Source organism: Hippopotamus amphibius, chromosome 11, assembly GCF_030028045.1.
Source record: "Hippopotamus amphibius kiboko isolate mHipAmp2 chromosome 11, mHipAmp2.hap2, whole genome shotgun sequence".
Taxonomy (NCBI): Eukaryota; Metazoa; Chordata; class Mammalia; order Artiodactyla; family Hippopotamidae; genus Hippopotamus; species Hippopotamus amphibius.
In genome coordinates this window covers 101,551,582-101,573,786 of record NC_080196.1, presented here as the reverse complement: position 1 = coordinate 101,573,786, position 22,205 = coordinate 101,551,582, and the positions used below count along the sequence as shown (strand labels likewise).

The 22,205-nt window shown below is 34.1% G+C and overlaps 1 protein-coding gene across 5 annotated transcripts in view; it reads right to left on the bottom strand.

Moving 5' to 3' along the window:
* The window catches only part of RELCH (RAB11 binding and LisH domain, coiled-coil and HEAT repeat containing), a 107,919-nt gene that overhangs the window by 27,204 nt on the left and 58,510 nt on the right, over window positions 1-22,205 (bottom strand). For 4 of the 5 annotated variants that reach the window (XM_057700550.1, XM_057700549.1, XM_057700553.1 and 1 more), the window contains exons 14-22: window positions 18,085-18,225; window positions 17,474-17,638; window positions 15,506-15,653; window positions 10,559-10,715; window positions 9,802-9,925; window positions 7,935-7,983; window positions 5,802-5,881; window positions 2,647-2,753; window positions 1,169-1,268 (exon numbers count right to left, since the gene is read on the bottom strand). In XM_057700550.1, coding sequence (XP_057556533.1) covers window positions 1,169-1,268; window positions 2,647-2,753; window positions 5,802-5,881; window positions 7,935-7,983; window positions 9,802-9,925; window positions 10,559-10,715; window positions 15,506-15,653; window positions 17,474-17,638; window positions 18,085-18,225 — 1,071 coding nt within the window. The remainder of the gene's footprint in view (window positions 1-1,168; window positions 1,269-2,646; window positions 2,754-5,801; window positions 5,882-7,934; window positions 7,984-9,801; window positions 9,926-10,558; window positions 10,716-15,505; window positions 15,654-17,473; window positions 17,639-18,084; window positions 18,226-22,205) is intronic. The other variant, XM_057700551.1, reaches the window with a different exon arrangement.

Here is a 22,205-nt window from a genome sequence, read left to right as displayed (position 1 = left end):
TATCTGTGCTCTATCCTTTAGAATGCAATTTATCTTAAATTATGTAAAAATTCTGAAATTCAGCAAGAACTGAATTGTCTAATTCTTATGGAAGTAAATGTTTTAAGCTATTTTAAGAGTCACATGCATATTAGGGGCAATTTTAGTTTGGATAAATATACTTTTCCTAAATTATTATATTGTTTTGTGAAGTAATAGCACAGATTAAAAAAACAGTAATCATAATGATAGTTAACATTTATTAAGCTCTTATTATTACATACCAGACACTGTTTTAAGGTCTTACAAGTATTAATTCATTTAATATTAACAAAAATTCTTTGACATTGGATACTTATTATTATCACCTTCACTTTACAGATGAGAGAACTAAGGCACAGAGAAGTCTGAACCTGGCATTAAGTGGCAGAGACAGATACTGAACCCAGCCAGTATGGCTCTATGTCAAGATACAAGAACAGTAAATAACACTCTAAACTAATTTTAGTGCTCAAATTCAAGTTCTAGAAACATATATATACATACACTAGGCTAACACAATTTCCTCTGTGATGGATAAGAAAATAGGTATTCCAATTTTCATACTGAACTTGAGTAGGTGGCAATTTAAGAATATCTAGTTAAATTATATGAAGTCCCTTCTCTCTTTATAAGTCTATGGGCAGTTAATGCATGGAGATGTTGTTATTCCAGATATGAAAGGTGAGGAAATAATGAAGTAGGAGTAATCAATAAAATATTTCCATAATTGCAATGATTGAAACCAACTATATTTTACTCATGAATCCAACTACATTTTACAACTTAAAAGCTATATTATTTTAGTTTATTTTAATAGCCATTTGCCTCAGTAAATAGAAAAGTACAGTCAGGAAGATTTACATAGGATGGAAGTTAAAATAAGATTTAAAAGAAATTCTGAGAAATGGAAATGATAATACAATAGCATTCAAGGAATCAATAAGGCTAGAAAATAATCTGAAATATATACCAAAGCTACACTTCTGCCTCATCACACAGTGCACAACTACATACTGTTCAGTGCCATAAAATATACTCAACATAACATAGTATGAAAACCCCTCCCTCCCTTTTTACAAATATTCCCTCTCTCTCTTCCAAAGAAAGTCATTATGATCTGAACCAACAGAAGCATTTGTTTACATACCTCAAACATTCTAGCAGCAGTACACCTCACAAGTGCTGAAGTATGGACAACACCATACCATAAAACAGTTAACAATAACTCATGGTAGGCTGGATTTGCACTGAGAGAAAAAAAAAAAATCAATACTAAAAGTGAGAGCCACATAGTTCTGGTTTAAAACATAAAAAGGTATATTCTTTTACTAAAATCTACTTTGCCTTACTGGTGCACTGAAAAATACTACACTTATGAGGAACATTAATGATAAAAATATTGGCAAAACACATAGAATTACTTTGTATGGTTTAATAGGTTACAACTAAGATTCTTTAAAAAAGGAAGTCATCTTATAAAATTACAAACTTTTAGCATATTCAGGAACTATACTTTTAGTTTAAGCATTTGCAATTATGATAGATATTTCAATTCTTTAATAGCACAAAAGTTAAAATTATAAAAAAATAAATAAAATTTACTACTTATGAGAAAAAAGAACACAGGACTAAGAGTCAGATGGGTAAGTTATAACCTCTGTGGGTCTTAATTTCTGTATCTATAAAAACTGGGGACAATACTGCCCTATTTACGTCATATGGTTGGTGTAGGATCAATCAGTATAACTCAAATCACCTATATGGAAGGGTAAGTTGGCTGTGAAGCCTATCCAAATGTGGGGTAGTATTATTAATAAACACATAAAGCCTGTTTTCAGTAAAGAATGAGATAAAACTACTTAAGCAGCTAGATGCTGTGATTATGAGGGACTAGGCAAATCAAATGGAATTGAAAAAGGAGCCTAATGAGCTGGCTTTCACTTGGGGCTCCTTTTCCAGTTTTGGGATACCGAATTTTCTTCAAATCTGTACTTGATTTTATTTCTCCAGCTGCTTCAAAGAAGACATGTCTGTAGCCTTTCCCCCATTCTTTTATTATAATGTATTGATTACAAATTTTAAGAATGTACAAATAAGAAAAACCAAAAACAACAGAAAAAATCTTAAGTCTCAAAACCAAGAGATTTGGTGCGTATGCCAATCTTTTTAAACTAAAAGTATGTACTCTATAAATCCAATTTTAAAACTTTATATAGCTTTTGGGCTTCCTAGGTGGCACAGTGGTTGAGAATCCGCTTGCCAATGCAGGGGACATGGGTTCGATCCCTGCTCCAGGAAGATCCCACATGCCGCGGAGCAACTAAGCCCGTGTGCCACAACTGCTGAGCCTGCGCTTTAGAGCCTGTGAGCCACAGCTATTGAGCCCATGTGCTGCAACTACTGAAGCCCACGCGCCTAGAGCCCGTGTTCCACAACAAGAGAAGCCACGGCAATAAGGAGCCCGCGCACCACAACAAAGAGTAGCCCCCACTCACCGCAACTAAAAGAAAGCCCACGCACAGCAAAAAAGACCCAACACAGCCAATAAAATAAATAAATAAATAAATTTATATAAAAAAAGAAACTTTATATAGCTTTTAAAAAACTATAAGCTATTATTTTTACCCCAGTTCCACAAAAGAAGCTTTCAGGCTATCAAGAGGAGCATGAGATAATGAAAGCAAGGTCATTACATCTTCTAAGAATCCAATTAACAGCTTTCGGTCTTCTTCCTATAGAGGAAAAAGACCAATAATGAATTTCCAAGCAATCAAATAGAACTAAAACCATGATTTCCTATCTATAATTAGAAAATTTTACCAAATAAGGGGGAAATATCCTAATTTGGGAGCATTTTAATTAGAGGTATTTATGAAACTTATCTACAATCACAATGGTATGAGGACAAAGACTATCTTGATTCATGGATTTAGACCTGTGCTGTCAATATGGTAGCCACTCACCACATGCGGTTATTTAAACTAAAGATTAAGTAAAATAAAAGATTCAGTTCCTGAGTTGCACTAGTTACAATTCAAGTTGTTTAACAGCCATGCGTGGCTAATGGTTATCTTATTGGACAGCTCAGATACAGATTACTTCCCTCACTGCAGAAAGTTAGATTAGATAGTTCTGGTTTAAAACATAAAAAGGTGTCTTCTTTTATTAAAATCTATTTTACCAATTTTACTTCCCATTATTTTGGCTCTAAATACTTAATTACGAACCACTAAAACAGTTATCCCCCTAAAAGAAGAGAAATTATTAATGGTGAGAAGCTTCACACTTGCTGAAATATAGACCACTGTGTTCTTAAAAGAAACAGTCACACGCTTGATTAAAAAATAATCTTTATTTTAATCTTTCTTTGAGAAACCATAATTTTAATAGTCTGAAAATGTTTCTTCTTACACAGCACTCTATTAAGAAATATGTTAGAAAAAACAAGTCTGTTAAATAGGAAAGTTAAAAAAAAATACCCATATGTCAAATTAACCTGAATCTGTAAGAGAAGTAATCTGACATTCCATCAGGAAATAGATATATAGAGAGTCCGGCATTTTGTCTATATTAGCTCAACAATAAATGGCTTCTGTATATATCAACAGATTCCTGAAGAAGACTGGATTACCACCTACCTTTTCCCTACATGGTCAGGTTAATTTGGAATGAGGTTGAAACAAAGCATTCACAAAAGTAATGACCCGCATGAATAAAGGATGGACACAGATGTTTTAGAATGTGTATCACATGCCAGTCTACTTAGGGAAGACCTCAAACACTGACAAACCAGTCAGAGCTCCGCTGGAGCAGAGATCTCCCTCATTTTTAGTCGCTTTTACTACATTAAATACAGAGTATCCATAAATTTGGAAGATAAACTGTAAATCTGAAAAAACCTGTGTTAAATAAGACCTATGAAATATACTTCTAAATGAGCATGGATTCCTTGGATTTGAAAATTTATTATAATACTATCTCTCAATTTTGAAATTTCAAGAGAAGTAATACTGCTTATGTATATGATTCAAAATAGTTCTTGTTTACCAAAGCAATCAGGGCAGTGATTTTTCCTAACAAAATTTTTTTCAGTAGGAAAAATATTAACAGCTAGTATGTGCTTCCTTAAGCACTGGCAATCTATGACAGCCACCTCAATTCACATTTTGTAACTAACAGAAAAGTTCTTATCTCTTTAAATATTTGGATTTCATACAGTGAGTCAAAAAACATGTCTTTATTCATTTATTCAACAAATCTATACTGAGGGGATACTTTGAGGCAAACTTTGTACTTCATACTTTATTATGCCTTAAAATACTATTTATGGTAAAAATCAACATACTAACCAACTACCAGAGCTTAAAAATGAGAGAAAAATATTGATATCACACATTATTTTTATGCTGGAAGAGCTTCTACAATTAAAGAGGAAAATGGTATTCAGGCTATTGTGTCTGGTAATGTGCTAGGGCTTAATTTCCATGAATTTAAGAACAACAACAGACAATCTGTTAAGGTTACATGACTTAGAATATTCTAAACACAGGGATTCTCTGTGTATCCATATTATGAGGTAGTCTTAGAAACTAGCATAGAAAAGTTTAAAAGAACACTGTATTACTTTAACAGAGCTGGAGCTTCTATTGCAAGGTATCATATGATACTGCAGAACTATATTTTAATATTGTGAGATGGTTCAAATCCGTTTCAGAAGAAGAGTGCAATAAATATGAACTGTTGTACTCTGAATTCAAAAGGCAAAAGAAGTTAGGTAATAATGGGGAAAATTTGGGAAAAAAGATCATCTGTTTCATTCTTACATTCTAATTCCTAAAAATGCTTTGAGTCCATATCTTCAACCCACAGGTGGGACTGCTTCACACTTAAAAGTGACTGATACACCTTAATACACATACTGTGTTTACTTAAAACAACATTAAGTAGAGTGAGGTAGTCTGTTATGTTGGTGACCACCAATGAACATCTCCTGGTTCATGTTCTCATTTAGTGCCCTCTTTTTGAATCTGGGCTGGGCCTGTGACTTGCTTTAACCAATAGGATGCAGTAGTAGTGATGTGTTAATTCCAAGCCTAGGCTGTAATGTAGCAGATTCTGTTTTCGCAATTTTGGGAGCCCTGAGCCACCACGTAATGACTGTTTCACAGGCCCTGAGGACAGAGAGAGGCTCTAAGACTACATGGAGATGGAAGCTCGGTCACCCCTGCTGAACCACCTACCAACCAACCTACCAAGTGAATGCAGCAACACAAGCAACTATCAGCAAGAAGAGATGCTTAGCTAAGCAAAGACCATGAGCAAATAAAAGGGTTATAACAAGCCTTTATGCTTTGGGGTAATTTATTATGCAGTAACAATTAAGAAAAATAAAGTACTACTAGAAAGTACTTTGCTAAAAATGATATAGTATGCTACAACATTTTAAAGTTTGCTTCACTGAACACGTGCTTTGCTTATTGTTTATTAATGAAAAATTATAATGAGATGCAAAGAAATTGCTTAATAAGCGATTTAACCCTTTTAACAAAATATTAAGAAGCACACATTCTCTAAATTTATTTGTTCAATAGAGATTTTCCTCAGACTATTACTGACATATGCTCGCCACTGTAAATTATTTATTGAATAAAATGAATGAATAAATTTTGTTTTCACTCATGGGTAACATTTTCACTTATAAACACATTAAAAGATATAATATTAGCATACTCCTAAATAGAGAGTGCTTTTAATTTCCAGCAAAAGGATTTTTCCCTTACCTGAATGTAACATGTAAGGACTCCTGTTGCATAAATGGGGACAGTAGCTTTAGTGAGGACCCCATTTCCTGCTGAGGAATCTAAAAATCACAAAAATAATTTAAAAAATCTGAGTATGCTTTAAAAGTAAAGCAAAAAGTCATAATACAAATTATATTTAAAATTACAACTGGTTACAAGGCTTACAAATAAATATCATCATTACTTTAAAAAATATTTTGATTAAAACACATACCCAGTGATAGTTGTGAAAATACAACTTAATACTTTTCAGAGCCATTAGCATAAACAATTTTGATAGATGGGAAAAACTTTAATAACCAAAATGAGGTGCTCTACTCTTATTTGCATAGTCAGAAATCAGAGCTTTCTTTAATACTTTCCCAAGTGCCCGTATAAGCAGGCTTCATAAATTTTTAGGCTTCCAATTTGTAGTATTCAGTAAAATGTAAAGGCACTCAGCTGAAAGGAGGCACCTAGATATACATTTAATCTGCTTCCAGACATGAGATACTACCTAGTTTCCAGAGCCTAGTTCCAGAGCTCCTCTTGCATCCTGTATAGGGATTTTCAGCCAGACAGAACCCTGATTATTTTCATGGACTAGGGAGGCTAAGTAAAGCATGGGGAGGGGGGAAAGCATCCAACCACAGGTGAGTGCACCGCGACTACTGTAACAGGAGATTTTCTCATGCAGCACCTGTAGACAATTTAAAAAAGAAAGTCCCAGAGATGATCTGACAGCTGCAACAACAGCTCTCACTTACTGATTTTTAGGCAATGTTTTAGGTGCTTTACATTTGCTTTTATGTACTCAGACTTTTTTTACTTTTTTTCCTGTTTTTATATGGTTTTAAATTCTTTTTGTAAAGCAGTACATAAAGAAATTGATGTGAAAAGATGTATTTAACTGTTCTGAAAGAATTTTCAGCAAAAAAGAAAGTTCCATTTTCATATCAAGTAGTATTTGAGGTTTGTTTATTCTTTTGGTAAGAGTAATTTTTTCTTTTGGGGAGTACTACTGTTGGTTGAGTGTAACTATGGTAGTTGAGAGGTAAATCTGAGTCTAGGAATATAAGCTTAAGTTGAATTCATAGATATAGACTGTATACACAGTAGTTAATAATCACTTCCTGTACGAACAGCTAAATATTCACAGCTAACTAATAATTCTAAAAGCTAATAGTTTCCAAAAATACACAAATATTCTTCATCAATTTATCATCAGAATTAATAATTAACTAAACAGATAATACCAACTATTAAGTATTCCAAGCATTAATCCTTTAGAAAGCTATTAAATATAAACTTTTGAGAAGCATTTGTCAAAAAAAAAATCTCATCGACATTTTCAGACTTAAAGGGAATCATTTATTCATTCTCTAACTACCTCTGAGGACAGCCAAAAATGGAGTTTTCCACATGACTCAATTCAAATCTCTAAGGTAGGACTGAGATAAGAATTACCTATACATTCAAAATCAATCCAATTAAAAAACAAAACAGGGGGGCTATACATTTTTGTTGCTAACATTTTTCACAAGTCATTCCTAGAAATCAGAAAAAAACACATGGACATAAGATCCACACATAAAGGAGTTCTTAGGCCAACGGTGCTATAACTAGACTTCTTCAGAAGGATAAGTGAAAGCTATGATCAGAGGGCTGAAGCCTCTGTAAAGTCTGCAGTTTCTTTAAAGTCTCATGTTTGACTTAAAAAGCATATATGTATAGCTTGTGTTCCATTTAATTGTATTTGTTTTAATTTTTAAAAGTTTTAAGTAACTAATTATGAATTAGATACTCTTTATTTTTCCTTTTCAGTATCTCGAATATACCACTTCAAACCTCCAAGGGTACAAGTACTCAGTTTGAGAAGCTCAGCCTTAGGTCAACTGGATTACAATGAAGGTAGATATTTACAATCAAACTGACAAAGATTAATCTTACTACTACCCCAGGGGAAGGATATTAGATGTGGTAGAGTTGTGAAATCATGAACGCCATAGTATAAATTTTACTTTTCAATTGTACTTGCTAGTTTATTTGCACAACTTACATATAAATGAATAAGGTATTTTTCTGGAGTAAAGAGATTCAATTGCTTTTAAATGTAATAATGAACAAACTTACCAATATTTTCTTCAGACAGTCTTAAAATCTCCTGGAACTGAGGTTTTACCTAAGCAACCCAAAGAAAAGATCCAGAAAGTCTCAAGTTCAACAGATCAATGGTTAAATAAATGTTTACTACCATTGCTACTACTACTAATTTATTTATTTTGCTTTATAGTCTGTTGATTCAAGTAGTTGAAAACATAACAGTTCTTAGGGGCCACAGGAAAAAAGAAGAGTCATGTTACTGAAAACAATACCTTTTAGAGATAAAATATTAAAAAAATCAATTCAGGTCAGCAAGTTTTCTGAAGGGCCTTTAGTTTCCTTCACTAAATAGAAATAATTTTCAAGGTGATTTTAAGTGCTTGAAATTACTACCTCTTAAAACTGAACTTGATGTTAGCAAGGGTATTTAGGCAGATATTATATGATTAGAATTATTGAAGAAAATCTGCTGTATATAAAAGGAATGAAAATGAAATTCCATTTATTTAGGGTATTCAATAAGTAATGTATTCATCATGTGATATCCATAGGCTTAGATCAGTCTTTAACATCTTTAAAATTTGATTTTAAACATCACATGCAGAATTTAACCTTAAAATTTAAAGTTAAAACAAATGCTTATTTCAATTTTTTATTTTTAACATTATCAGATTTCAGGTCATTGAAGTCAACCACTTACTGTTAAGTGCTAAAGTGAACTCCTAATTGCTTTTGTAAAAAAAAAAAAAGTAAAATAAGTAACAGCTACTTCTTTTGGAGATGTCTAGCAAATTTTGACAATAGTGATCACCAGTAAAATCAAATTATATTTGCTTAATAATTACATGTTAGTGAAAAATGTAAAATGATTTTCTTCTTCTACAGTAACATCAAGCTCCGGTTATTGCCCTCCCTACTGACTGGTCAGACACATTAATTTACAAATTCAATTTAAACTGAGATGTAGACCACTGTGAAAAGATTAATCTACAGAATCAGGCTTACAGAATTAAATGACACTGAAGCAACTTCTTCATTTCACACATGAGAAGATTAAGCACTAATACACTAAATGATTTATTACAGGACACGAATATAACAGGGTCATAAGCCATTTTCTGAATTTTGTCCATTCCCGTATACCAAACCATCATGCTCTAAATGTTTCATAACTACAAGTTTAATAGCAAAGAGCTGCACAAAATTTTTACCTTTTAAATGTCTTGATTAACATTTGATTATAGCACTTACATCTTTTTATGTTTTTATTAGAGCTCTGAAGAACTTGCTTAACAATATGCTATGAAGACAAATGGAGTAACAGGATTAAAGAAGAAAGTAGGACCTAAGGACGTTCCAATTTAATATCCAAAATTACAAAATAACCTGGATAGGCAAACGTGACAGTGATTGAAATATGTAGCATTTATCTCAAGTGTCCATTCTATTCCAAGAACTCATATCTTGTAACAAGTATTCTATACAAGCTGCTTTGGTTCTATAACCACCTGAAGTTTCAACCAAAGCATGCTGAGCAAATGGCTGCTTCCTGAATCTGTGGTAGATGGTAAAGTACCAGAAGCACATTCAAAGAATTGCAGTTGAGTCCCCTAGCTGATACTTCCTATGCTGGGAAGCTTTGAGATATTCACAGTGGGCAGATCTTATATCCAAATCTGGATACAAACTAAGTTTTTGCTAAATCATCTTCTGAAAATCAATAAAGATAAGAATATTATTGACTAAAATTTTCTTTTACTATCATAGTTTTCTAAGATATTAAAAGATAATTAGAATAATTAGAATAAAGGAAAGGCTCATGCTTTTATTTATTCTACTATAACACATTACATTTCTATGTCTTTTGCATATAAAAACATGGAATACAAGTTTTTACCTTAGTGTTTGTAAAAATTTTGCCAAATGTCCGGCAAAGGCGCCAGAAAAATCTGGAGAATTCATGGACACAGGCAGTTGAAGTAACATTAATTTTGCCAACTATTTCTATAAGCTGTGGCAACCTGAATATGAAAGGAAAGAAAAATAGGCAGGGGATACAAATAAATAACTGTTTCCTTGCCAATTTCTGAAACAATGCAAATCTAATAATTTCTTCTGTTCTGCTTTTCATAGCCAGTAAAACTGGAATGCAAAGGAGTTGTTTGGGATCCTCTGAAAAAGTCTTAAGTTTATATTCTATAAACTTCTTAAAATAAATTTTAACTGAGTGCCATAAAATATATAGAATCTCATTGGTGGAGTTCTAGGTATGGAGTTAATGAGACTCAAATCAATGGAGCTGATACTTCATACAAGAGCCTGGCTAACATGGTGCCATACATTTTAGTCTCAAAAATGAAAAGTCTGGATGAGTTTAAAATCCACCACCACTTTCAGACAATAAGGCAGCTGACAGGTCTTTCTGACATAATACAGCAGCACCATCTTCATAGATAAATAACTACATATCTAGTGGTAGAAATCTCCTCTCCTAAAGAAAGTTACCACAGATGATGCCACGTTATGTTTTTTCTTTTAATTTTTAAAAAATATTTAATTAGATTTTGTCCCTTAGTGCCCAGGCTAAATATAGGGAGCTATCTTTCATTCAACTGACTGAGGTGTACCAAATGAATACGGAGGTGGCAACTTACAATTGATTGACAACCCATAGTAAACTCTCCCAGCCTGTTGTACCCTCGTGTTCCAGCTGGTAATCATAAAGTTGTAGCAGCACTGCCAATTGCTCACGACTTCCAATAATAGTAGACACGTCTTGAAGAGGCGACATAGGCCGAGGGAACCTAGTCACTATAAAAATAGAAGCAAAATAAATCACACCGAAAATGGCAGTTTGGAAAGTTAGCTATTCTGTCAGAAGAAAAGTAAGGTTCTATCTCCTGGTACTTATTTAGTTTATCGTAGACTTTAAATATAAAACTAAAATATATTAATTAAATCATTTTTTAGTAAAAAATGAAAGAGTTGATTCCTGTACAATTGGGGGTTAATCTGCCTATAACTTATAGTCGGCCCTCTGTGTCACAGCTTCCTCCACATCCACGAATTCAACCAACCACAGACCATGCAGCACTATACTATTAACTACTGAAAAATATCCACGTAAGTGGACGTGTGCAGTTTAAACTCCTGCTGTTTAAGGGTCAATTGTAAATTTCTGTCACATGTGAAGAAATGTAACCGATCTCAAAATTAAGATTTTATGAGACTAAATATTTAGTAAATGAATACTGTAATGAAAGAGCTTGCTAGTGAAAAGTAAAATTTCATTTAGTTTAGATTAAAATTGGCCCCAAAATAAGATCTCAGCTAAAATATGGATTTGAATTTGTTTTAAAAAAACAGAAATACTTGTAATTCCACCAGACTGTTTATGTCAATAAATAATAACTACAATAAAATATTTCCTTCAGGGAGTAAGAAACTAATAGGCTGACAGCAGGGAAAAATTATTTAATAGCAGAAAATAATGACCTAAAATACATGAAAGCTTGAGCTGAACAGGCTTCTTAAGTATTTAATTTCCAATATTAAATGTTTTATTTAAAAAATTTTCCATAGTTTGATAAACATTAAGTTAATATAAAGTGTTAAAACCAGTGACAAGGGACTTCTCTGGTGGTGCAGTGGTTGATAATCCACCTGTCAATGCAGGGAACACAGGTTTGAGCCCTGGTCGGGAAGGATCCTACATGCCGTGAAGCAGCTAAGCCCATACACCACAACTACTGAGCCTGTGCTCTAGAGCCCAAGAGCCACAACTACTGAAGCCTGCAGGCCTAAAGCCCGTGCTCCACAACAAGAGAAGCCACTGTAAAGAGAAGCCTGTGCACCACAAAGAAGACGGTAGCCCCCGCTCACTGCAACTAGAGAAAGCCCGCAGAGCAACGAAGACCCAACACAGCCAATAAATAAATACATAAATAAATTAAAAAACAGGGCTTCCTAGGTGGCGCAGTGGTTAAGAATCCGCCTGCCAATGCAGGGGACACGTGTTCAATCCCTGCTCTAGGAAGATCCCACATACCGCGGAGCAACTAAGCCTGTGCGCCACAACTATTGAGCCTACGCTTTAGAGCCCGTGAGCCACAACTATTGAGCCCATGTGCTGCAACTACTGAAGCCCACACGCCTAGAGCCCATGCTCTGCAACAAGAGAAGCCACGGCAATGAGGAGCCTATGCACCACAACGAAGAGTATCCCCCACTCACCGCAACTAAAAAAGAAAGCCCGTGCACAGCAAAAAAGACCCAACACAGCCAATAAAATAAATAAAATAAAATAAATTTATAAAAAAAATAAAAAATAAATTAAAAAACAAAAAACAAAAAACCACTGACCAGTAAGATAAAATTACTATTAAAAAATGTATTATAAACCTTATAACCAGGGTCTCGTGTATATACTTTAAAAGTTTTGGGGGAAAAACTGAAAAAATTACTTTTAAAATTATGTAAATGAAACATGAATATATACTTGTATATTTTACAACTTGAACATATCAATAAAATGTGTGATCCTACAGATCATATTTAGATTTCAGGTTATTAAAGAACATGTCTTAGATGGCTGTTCAATGAATAACAGCTCATTAACTGTTGGAGAGAAATTCCTAGTGACCTAACCAGCCCTGCACAGGGAGGTTAACACACTAAAAAGACACAATTAAGGATGACAGAATTTTCTCAAAACATATTAATGGCTTAACGATCATTATTAAACTTAAGAAAACATGAAATAACTTTAAAAATGCTCAAAGACAAAATTAAGATGGTATTGTCTTCCTATGTTGCCCAAGGCTTTTAACAACATCTTAAGTACCGATAAAGGTTATCCCTTGCTAGCTGAAGTCTCCTATTTGCTATCATAATACACAAACAAACAAATAAATGAATGTAGGTAACACGGTATCCCACAATATCTGAGGTCTCTGCTTGAATTGTCATTATCTCAACCTAGAGATGGATTTGGATGGTGAGGGATATCTGTATGTCATATTTCTACATCATGTCAAAGCATAGCTGATAATTTCAAATAAGAGTATATTATATTGGTCATAATCTGCGATACTATGATGGAATGTGTCAATACATTATTCCTTCAAAAATACTGACAAATTATTGAAAAATAGTGGAACAGTTAAAGGCAAAATAGATAATGTCAAGATTTATTATAGGCAAAGTGAGGTCCAAAGATTTAAAGCTAGGTACAACAGAAGCAAAAGAATGTCAAAAAATAAGCAATTACTTGGATAACTCAGTTATAACAGATAAGCAATCAGCATATTTCAGGGGCCTCATAACACTATTTTATTTAAAAGGATTTTTAAAAATTTGAAATTTGAGCATCTAACTTGTAACCATACAGAAAAGTCCCCAGAACACCATTTTAATAGGCTGGCAAAACACTAGCATTTTACTGTCAAAAAATTACCACAATTATTCAAATCCAGCAAAATAACAGCTGTTATGACCCTTTAATATATTTCCCTCTCACTAGAATGTAAGCTCTATGGTGGCAGAGGTTTTTGTCTGTTTTGTTTATGAGTGTATCCCAAGTGTTTAAAATAGTGCCTGACATAAATATTAGCTAGTGCTGTAGAGCTTTCATTATTTAAGAGAAAACAAATAAATCTTCACTTGTAATAAACTGTATCCCAAATTATACGGATGTACATATAGACAGACATATAGGCATAGATACATAGACAGACCCTAACAAAGGATATAATATTTCCTCATTTATAATAAATGTATTATAACCTGCATGTGTGAATAACAACATTAACATTCGCAGCTACTATTAAAAGTCAGAGGGTCAAATTAAGTCAATGAGAACCTAAAATAAAAGATTATTTTTGGCATGATAAAGACATAATCACAAGGAAAGGTCACATAAACACCAGAAGGAATATGTTCAGGATGGTAAAGTAGTTTTGAAAATTTTCTATCTGATCTCTAACGTGTGCTTGGCACTAGGTGACATTTAAGAATTGTTTGCTAAATGAAAGAATGACAGCAAATGCTATGGGTTGAGCTGTGTCTCCCTTAAAAATTCATTATGTTGAAGTCCTAACCCCTAGAACCTCAGAATGTGACCATATTTGGAAATGGTGCTGTTGCAGATATAATTAGATAAGATGAAGTCATACTGGAATAGCGTGGACTTCTACTGCAATATAACTGGTCTTATAAAAAGGAGAAATCTGGACACAGAGACAAGCATGCACACACACACACAGAACAGAACGCGAAGATGAAGGCAGGGACTGGGGTGATGCATCTACAAGCCAAAGAACACCAGAGATTGCCAGCAAACCACCAGAAGCCAGGAGAGGCATGGAACAGCTTTTCCCTCACAGTCTTCAGAAGGAACCAACCCTGCTGACACCTTGACCTCAGACTTCTAGCCTTCAGAACTGTGAAACAATAAACACCTGTTGTTAAAGTACTAAGTTTATGGTACTTCGTTATGGTGGCCCCAGCAGAATAATACAGCAAGGTAGAAAGAAAAAGAGAGGGAATTCGAAAGACAGGAAAGTCCCTAGGCAGATGAAGTGCCTTAATGAGCGAACGGGCAGAACTTGTAGCGGCTAGCTGTGAGTGCTTTATGAAGATTTATCTTAAAAGTTTGATTTTTCATTCTCCTCAATATTATTAAAAAATACTAAACTAACTCTATCCCATCCATTCTCAATTTTCCAAGTAAAACTGGCATTCTAACAGTATACACCATTTTTATGCTGTGCTTTGTGTATTCTCAGACACACTACTTCATATCCCAAAGATTATAGGTAGCCCAGTTTACTTTATGTGAAAACTATAATTCTAAAAACACTGTTTGTTTATTTTCTCGATGTTAAAATTCTTTTGTCTTTCAGAGGCCCATAAGAGACATGGATAATTTCACAAAACTGAAAAAGCTGCAAAGGGCTCTCACACATAGTAATAGCGTGTCTACAGCCACTTATCCTGGGGGTTAGGTGCAGTGGGGCTACCATGTACCATGGATCAAAGGTCACTTACTGGTTAGCTAGACTCGGAGCTAAGAAAATACTGGCTTTTCATATCAATTTCATGTATTTCTGAAAATAAATCATGTTTATTTTTTGGAAAAAAAACCAACTGTGCTGCATATGCTTACAGTCCTATCAAGGACATAGCAGGAAAGAGTAATTACATTTATCTCCCCCTACTGAAAATGAGATGAAAGAGCTGGGGAAGAAAAAAACATAAAGAAAGTGGAAATGGAAAGCTTCATATACTGGCCCTGGCAGCTATTAATTCAGCTCTATTAATGAGAGAAAACACTTATTTCTGACTTATAACACTGAAAAAAAGGCTATAAAAAGGCTCGAGATTAAGAATGGAAAGTATAAATATTATAAAATAATACCACAAGGCTTATCCATAGAAGATGAAGCCATATACTTCACCTCTGATATCATACAATCTACAACCATGCAGTTCCACACATAAAATACATTTTAGTAATTATGCTGTCATATTACTTTTACAATTTTAATCAGAAACAATTTTTTGGGAAGCTACATCTTCCTTCCATAATTTACGTTCAGTACCTTCTATCTGTGGCACTTCACCATGAAGCTTGGCTTTGCTGGAGAAAGGTGCATTCTGTAGTACTAATGCAAAGAGAGATGGGATCAAGGACTGCAAGGCAGACAGATACATGTGGAGCTTATGTTCATCCAGCCCGTGCTCCCCTTCCTGAAACATAAGGAGGTGGAAGCTAAGTTTAGTCTTGTGAGATTATGTACTTATGATGTTCTTCCTTTCTGTGGCAAACAGCAAAACATCTAAGGACAGGTATGTTAGACTGATAGCGTAACACCTAATGGAGATGACCATGAATCTCTTCTGAATTCTCTGAGTATCTGAAACTGTGAAGCGTTAGGGCACTGTGGGAGTAACAGAATCCTTCGTATGGAAAACTTTAGGGTGAACATCAGTCATTTCATTTGTATGGAACTTCTTTCACAGGTTTTTTTCTTGTAAGAGGTTCTTATCTTTCAAAATTTTATAAGTCAGGTTAAAGAAATTAAAGCGAGCCACAGGAATCATTTTAAATGCTCAACTGTTAAACCAGCAGCAGCACTTATTACTTTCTCCTACTTCCTAATGCCTTTTATGGATTTGGTGACAACTGTATTTGCCACCACTGAAAGCACTTTAAAATAATTCAATGTATAGGTAAAATGCAGGTGAAGAAATTTCAAAAGGAAACGAAAGAGATAACAAAGAAAAAGAGTAAAAAGATCACTATGGTACATAGAAATGAAATATTAAAGTAAAAAATAGAAGCATTAGAGATGAAAGCATTTACTGCTGTTAAAATCCACTTGAGATGTCATTACTGTGTTATAAATAACAACTGTGTCAGATATACCAGATATGTTAGTTTTTTACTATCAAGTTCTAAATTAGTTAATTTTTTCATGGAAGAATTACCATCTGTGCTGAATATTGTTTAGCAATAATGTGCAATTATCTGTGTTATGTGATGGAACAAAAAAACCAGGTATGGGTAATTCTCAGATAGAAGGAATGCAAACATTAAAAAAAATACTGAAAAAAAACTCCCTAGGTTTCATAAAAAGGAGTACTTCAGTCTAGTTTTGTATTTACAGTTTTTTTTTAAACACCCATATTGATATTTAAAGAAAAAACAGTCCAATTTTTAAATTAAATGAATACATGTGCATACAGATAAGACTATCTACAGAGTAGTTAAAATACATTAAGAGCCTTATAGATCCTTTAAAATTTAGGGGTAGAAAGGATAAGAGTTTGGTTTCAGAGACTGGTATCAGATCCTGATTCTATCATATGACAGCTGTGGGACCCTGAGCAAGTTACTTAAACACTCAGTTTCCACACAAAAAAACAAAATATAATTCAAAGGGTTATAAGAACAAAATAATATATTTTACTTATAAAGATCTACCTTAATGGCACATAATTAATACACATTAAAGATATGTTAGTTTTTCTTCTAGACTCTAAAAGAGACTTTTAGTACAAAAATTAGACCAAGAAGTTTCTATTGTTTCTTTAACTTTAGTTCTTTTACTTGGGAAGAATGGAAAGTTAATTTTAAAAAGTGAGGACATGAACTAATGCAGTGAAATAAAAGTTAAAGCATTTTGACATCGTGTAAATAAGAAAGCTTTAGAGACTCATATTTCAGTTATTTTTGCATTCTGGGAACTGAAGTTGACACTTTAAAATATTTAAGTCTTAGAAGAGGCTAGGAAGATGTAGCATTGTGAACAGTGTATCAGTTAGTGTTACAAAGGTGCTATTTTAGCTAACAAAGTCAGATCATGCCCTTTCTCCTCCAGCTTCAGTCAGGCAAAACTTCCTCAAATCTCTTTTGGCTCCAGACCAATAGAATCTTTAAGGGGGAATTAATTAGAATGTTCAACTAAGTGGTACTTTATGCCTTTGTTCCCCCAACATTCTTTCAAGATGCCTTAGAACACACCTTTTAAATTTCTATTAACTATATAAATAAAGGAAGCATTTACCCTAAGAAGTTTTTCAATCTTGTTCAGCAATGTGGGTATAAGATGAGACTGTAAATTTCCAAGCTCTGTAGTCCAGGCAGCATAGGCTGGTAAAAATACTTGATGTGTTGCACTAACTACTCTTTCTGAGGGATCACCCAAGGCTGACAGCAACAATTCAAAACCCTGCCAAAAGGAAACAGACAAAATATAGATTAAAAATAAATAAATAAAAAACCTAAAACACACAACAGTGTGTCATAAATATACAGTGCAATACATTTAGAAGACATTTTAAGCAAGAAAGAAAGCCATTCATAATCCTACCCTTCCCAACTTCTTTAAAGAAAAATGTCATGTAGCCATTGATGGGGAAACCAAAGAGAAAGGGTGGTAACATGGCAGGCTTGCTGCCAATTTCCTGCCACAAAGCTATAGGTGCTAAAAATGAACCAAAGCATTTTCTCCTCGAAACTGCAGAATTGAAACCAGGCAGTCAACTTCAACTGGTTAAAGCTGATACATCTGCCATCCTTATTATAGATTACAGGGTATCTGAATTAGAGACTGGGAATATTATACTATTTGGGATTTTGTAATGGAATAAATGGCATTCATTCTGGAAAACATACCTGTTGATATTTGTCTGGATCATCAATATATCCCATAATGATACCGAGGCTTTTGATCACAGCTTCTCTTACCAAATCTGCCTTATCTTCCATTAACATCTGTTGCAACATTGAAAGAACCAAGGAGCTACGGATTTCTTTCTGAAAATAAACAAGAACACGTTTTACTATTTATTTACACTAGCTGCAGAAAAGGAAAGAAAATAATGACAAATATTCATGTATTCAAAATCCAGATTAACTATATATTAGCATGTTGCGATGTCTGCTTCAAGTCCTTCTTGTTTAAAAAATTAATTTTATTTTTGGCTGCGTTGGGTCTTCACAGCTGCATGCAGGCTTTCTCTGGTTGCGGTGTGTGGGCTTCTCATTGCGGTGGCTTTTCTTTGCAGAGCACTGGCTCCAGGACCACGGGCTCCAGTAGCTGTGGCACTCAGGCTGAGTAGTTGTGGCACACGGGCTTAGTTGCTCCGCGACATGTGGAATCCTCCTGGACCAGGGCTTGAACCCATGTCCCCTGCATTGGCTAACAAAGGTGGATTCTTAACCACTGCACCACTAGGGAAGTCCCAAGTTCTCATTTTTGAAAGACACAGGACATTACAGATGCAGCTAAAGTATCACTCTCCTCCCCCCCTCCCCCTTCCTCCAATCTCCCTCTCTAAAGATAACACCTATCCTGAACTTGGTATTAATCATTTCCCAGCATATTTTTGTATTTTTACAAAATATGTGTCAATCCCTCAAACCTTTACACTGCACTTTTAGCAAGTCAACAGTCACCACTCTGCTCTAAGCAGACGAGGACTCTTCTACCACTACTACCTGTGCAACTCAGAGAGGAATGCCGAGTCATGATGATGGGAGGGATTACAAAAATCACTCTGATAATCAAAACACTTGCCAGGGGTAGGCGTGTGGAAACATAAAATCCTGGTGTTCCTATTTTTTGAAGAACTGAGAAAAAAAATTAAAACAGGATGATAAAATATGGGAGTAAACTTTAAAAGTGCTTAAAAAATTGTGCTGCTATTTTCAGATGCTAGTATTTAATATAATGTCGACTGCTGTTATGTCTTAATTTCACAGAACTTTCCCCATGATTTTAGCCTAATTAATGTCTGAGGTTAGAATAAAGTATTACTGTTACATACAAATGCTGCCCTTCCTTCCCTTTTTTTGTACCATTATTGTAATCTGATCAATTTATAAAATTCTTTAAACCGAAAGTTATTTAGGTCACTTTTACATGTAATAGTTAAAATAAGATAAAAGAATATGACAATTTGCAATAAATCTCCAGTGTGAGATTTATGCAGAGCAAGGACTAAATGACATTTTAAAATGATCTAGTTTTTGTTTTGACTTTTAGAAATAAAAATGTATGTGATTTTAGCAAATTTTGGTCACATTTACATTGGTGAATATGCCTTTTGGTACAGCTTTGTTTATATATCCTTTAGGCTAAAAATTGCTCCCCAAACTTTCTTTAAAAGGGTATTAAAAGGGGTTTTTGGTTGATATTAGCACAAGCAATAGGACAGAGGTAAGTAAACTTCAGCTGGGTATTTGCTTTGCAATGATCTAGGCTGAGGTCAGCTGTGCCAGTTAGTTTCAGTATGCTAAGGGAACCCACAGGACAAGTCAGGAGGCTTTACTGCATTTAAGCCATGAGCACACTGAGGTTTTACTATTACCAAGTACAGTGGGGTACAAGGCAAGTGGAGATTCATGGAGGAAACATTAAGTCCATTATTGACACTGCTTAGCATTCCAGTACTAGGAACAGTGTGGAACAATTTCCTTGTTCTTTGAGAGCATGTGATGTTCATCTCTGTCTTGGAACAATAAATAATAGGATGCTCAAACTCACTCATATATAGCTATCTATACTATTTATCACAACAATAAAATAATTTTCTCTTAAAAGACAGGAAAACACTAAAAAAAGTTTGATTATTCCCAGTTCCTGGTGTAAGTATGGAAAATAAGAACTCCAATGCACTGCTGATCCTGTGCTATCCTTGTTGGGGGCAATTTAACAATGTCAAAAATGCAAATGTTAAAAAAAGGCAAGATACAGAAGAATTAACTGCATGTGAAATTTAAAAATGCACAGATTCCCTTTTGTGCATTTTTAAATTTCACATACTGTTAATACCGCTGTATCTTGCTTCTTTTAACATACAGTGTGATTAATTCTGGGTAAGAAAAATTTAAAGGATGTAAAAATGTAAGCTGATATATACATAAATTTTTATTCTCTGTAAGTATTAATTAAAAACCATTAACCACAGATGTAATCTTTGCAGAGAGTGACTAGGGCCAGGGAAGCCTATGACTTTCATTTTATTCTTTTCTATATCACATGAAAATTTATTTTTAACAAAATTAAAAAAAATATTACTGGGAGTGAGACTAAGAATTATTCTTTATTCTTTATACTTTTCTGAATAAAAAACCAAAAATTTCATTTTTTAAAAAGACAATTGTTTGACTATTGGTTTCTCACTTTTCACTAAAGAATATGAGGTAACAGTAAATACAACATAAATAGCTCATGTATTGCTGTACAATTCCAATTTTTGTATCCCTTTTAAAGAACAATCTTACAAAAATGACCCTTTAAGGCAGGGGTGAGCAAACTTTCTGTAATGGGCCAAATGGTATATACTCTTGGCTTTGGGGGCCAAAATGTCTGTTGCAACTACTCAACTCTGTCGTTACAGTGTGAAAGTAGACACAGATAATATAAAACAAATGGGTGTGCTTGTGTTCCAATAAAACTTTATTTATAAAAACAGGCTGTGGACTAGATTTGGTTCCAGGCTGTATTTTGTCAAGCTCTGCTTTAAACTATGGTTGTTTAAATTAAAATAATTTTTAATGTCATCTCATTCCTCTATGGCTTCTAAGCCCTAGACCTGTGGGAAGATACCTAAAAGGGCACAACAGTCCAGTGGTTCTCAATCTTATTGGTGGCAGGATTCCTTTAGTCATTTAAAAATTAATGAGCATCTCAAAGAGCTTTTGTTTGGGTGGGTAATATCTATTGACATTTATCATATTAGAAATTAAAAATGAGAAATTTCAAATGATTAAATCATTAAAAACAATTAACCCATTAAAGGTTAACATGAATAATGAAATTATAATTTTAATGAAATAATCATAAAAAATTAGTGAGAAGAATGGTGTTTTTTATATTTTGTTGCAAATCTCACTGATGTCTGACTTGAAGACAGATTCTCTTATCTGCTCAGCACTCAACTGTGTTATGTTTTTTTGGTTGAAGTATTTAAGAAAATCTAGCCTCACACAGGCATGTAATGGAAAAAGGGAGAAGTATTTTCATAGCCTCTTTTGATAAGAATAGCTGTCAAGCTCACGCTGGTGAATACAAGTTTTCCAAAATTCTTGTTCTCACTTAGAAGTTCCGATTTTATCACTGGCAATGAATGCTGTCTGCTTGTTTTCCTTGAAACGACAGTCTCCATTTCATTCATTTTCATGAAAATGTCTGCCAAATACCCAAGTTTGAATAACCACAGCTTGTTTTTTAGTGGTCTGTCAACTACAACTGGTTTAACTCACAACTCAAACTATTTGAGTGCTTTTCCTGAAATAGCCATCATAGTTCAGAATGCAGCAAAAGGGCTTGATATCTTCCATCTTATTATACAGAATATTAAAAATATGCATACTTAGGGTCAAAATTTAGTAGAACTAATAACTGTATTGATTCACCAAGCTTATTTTTAAGGGAAATGGACTCTTCTGCGAGTCCACGGCAGTGAAGCATACAATCATAACCTGTCTGTCTGGGTGTCACTGCCTTGAGCAGTGCTAATGCGCTGGCACTGCCGTCCATTACAGCTTTTGCACCAACAGTGTAAATGTCAACACAGAGAAAAAGGCAAAAAAATGTTTTAATATTATTATGAAAATAATTTTCATCTCATGGACCTTTTTGAAAGGATCAAGGAACCCCCCAGGGTCGTCAGACCACACTCTGAGCATTGCTGATGAGGTTTAATATGTTTATTCATGCAAAATCAATGGTTAATGTACCTATCTGTCCGCAATGCCATATAGTATCAATGTGAGCCTTCTCTTTTTGG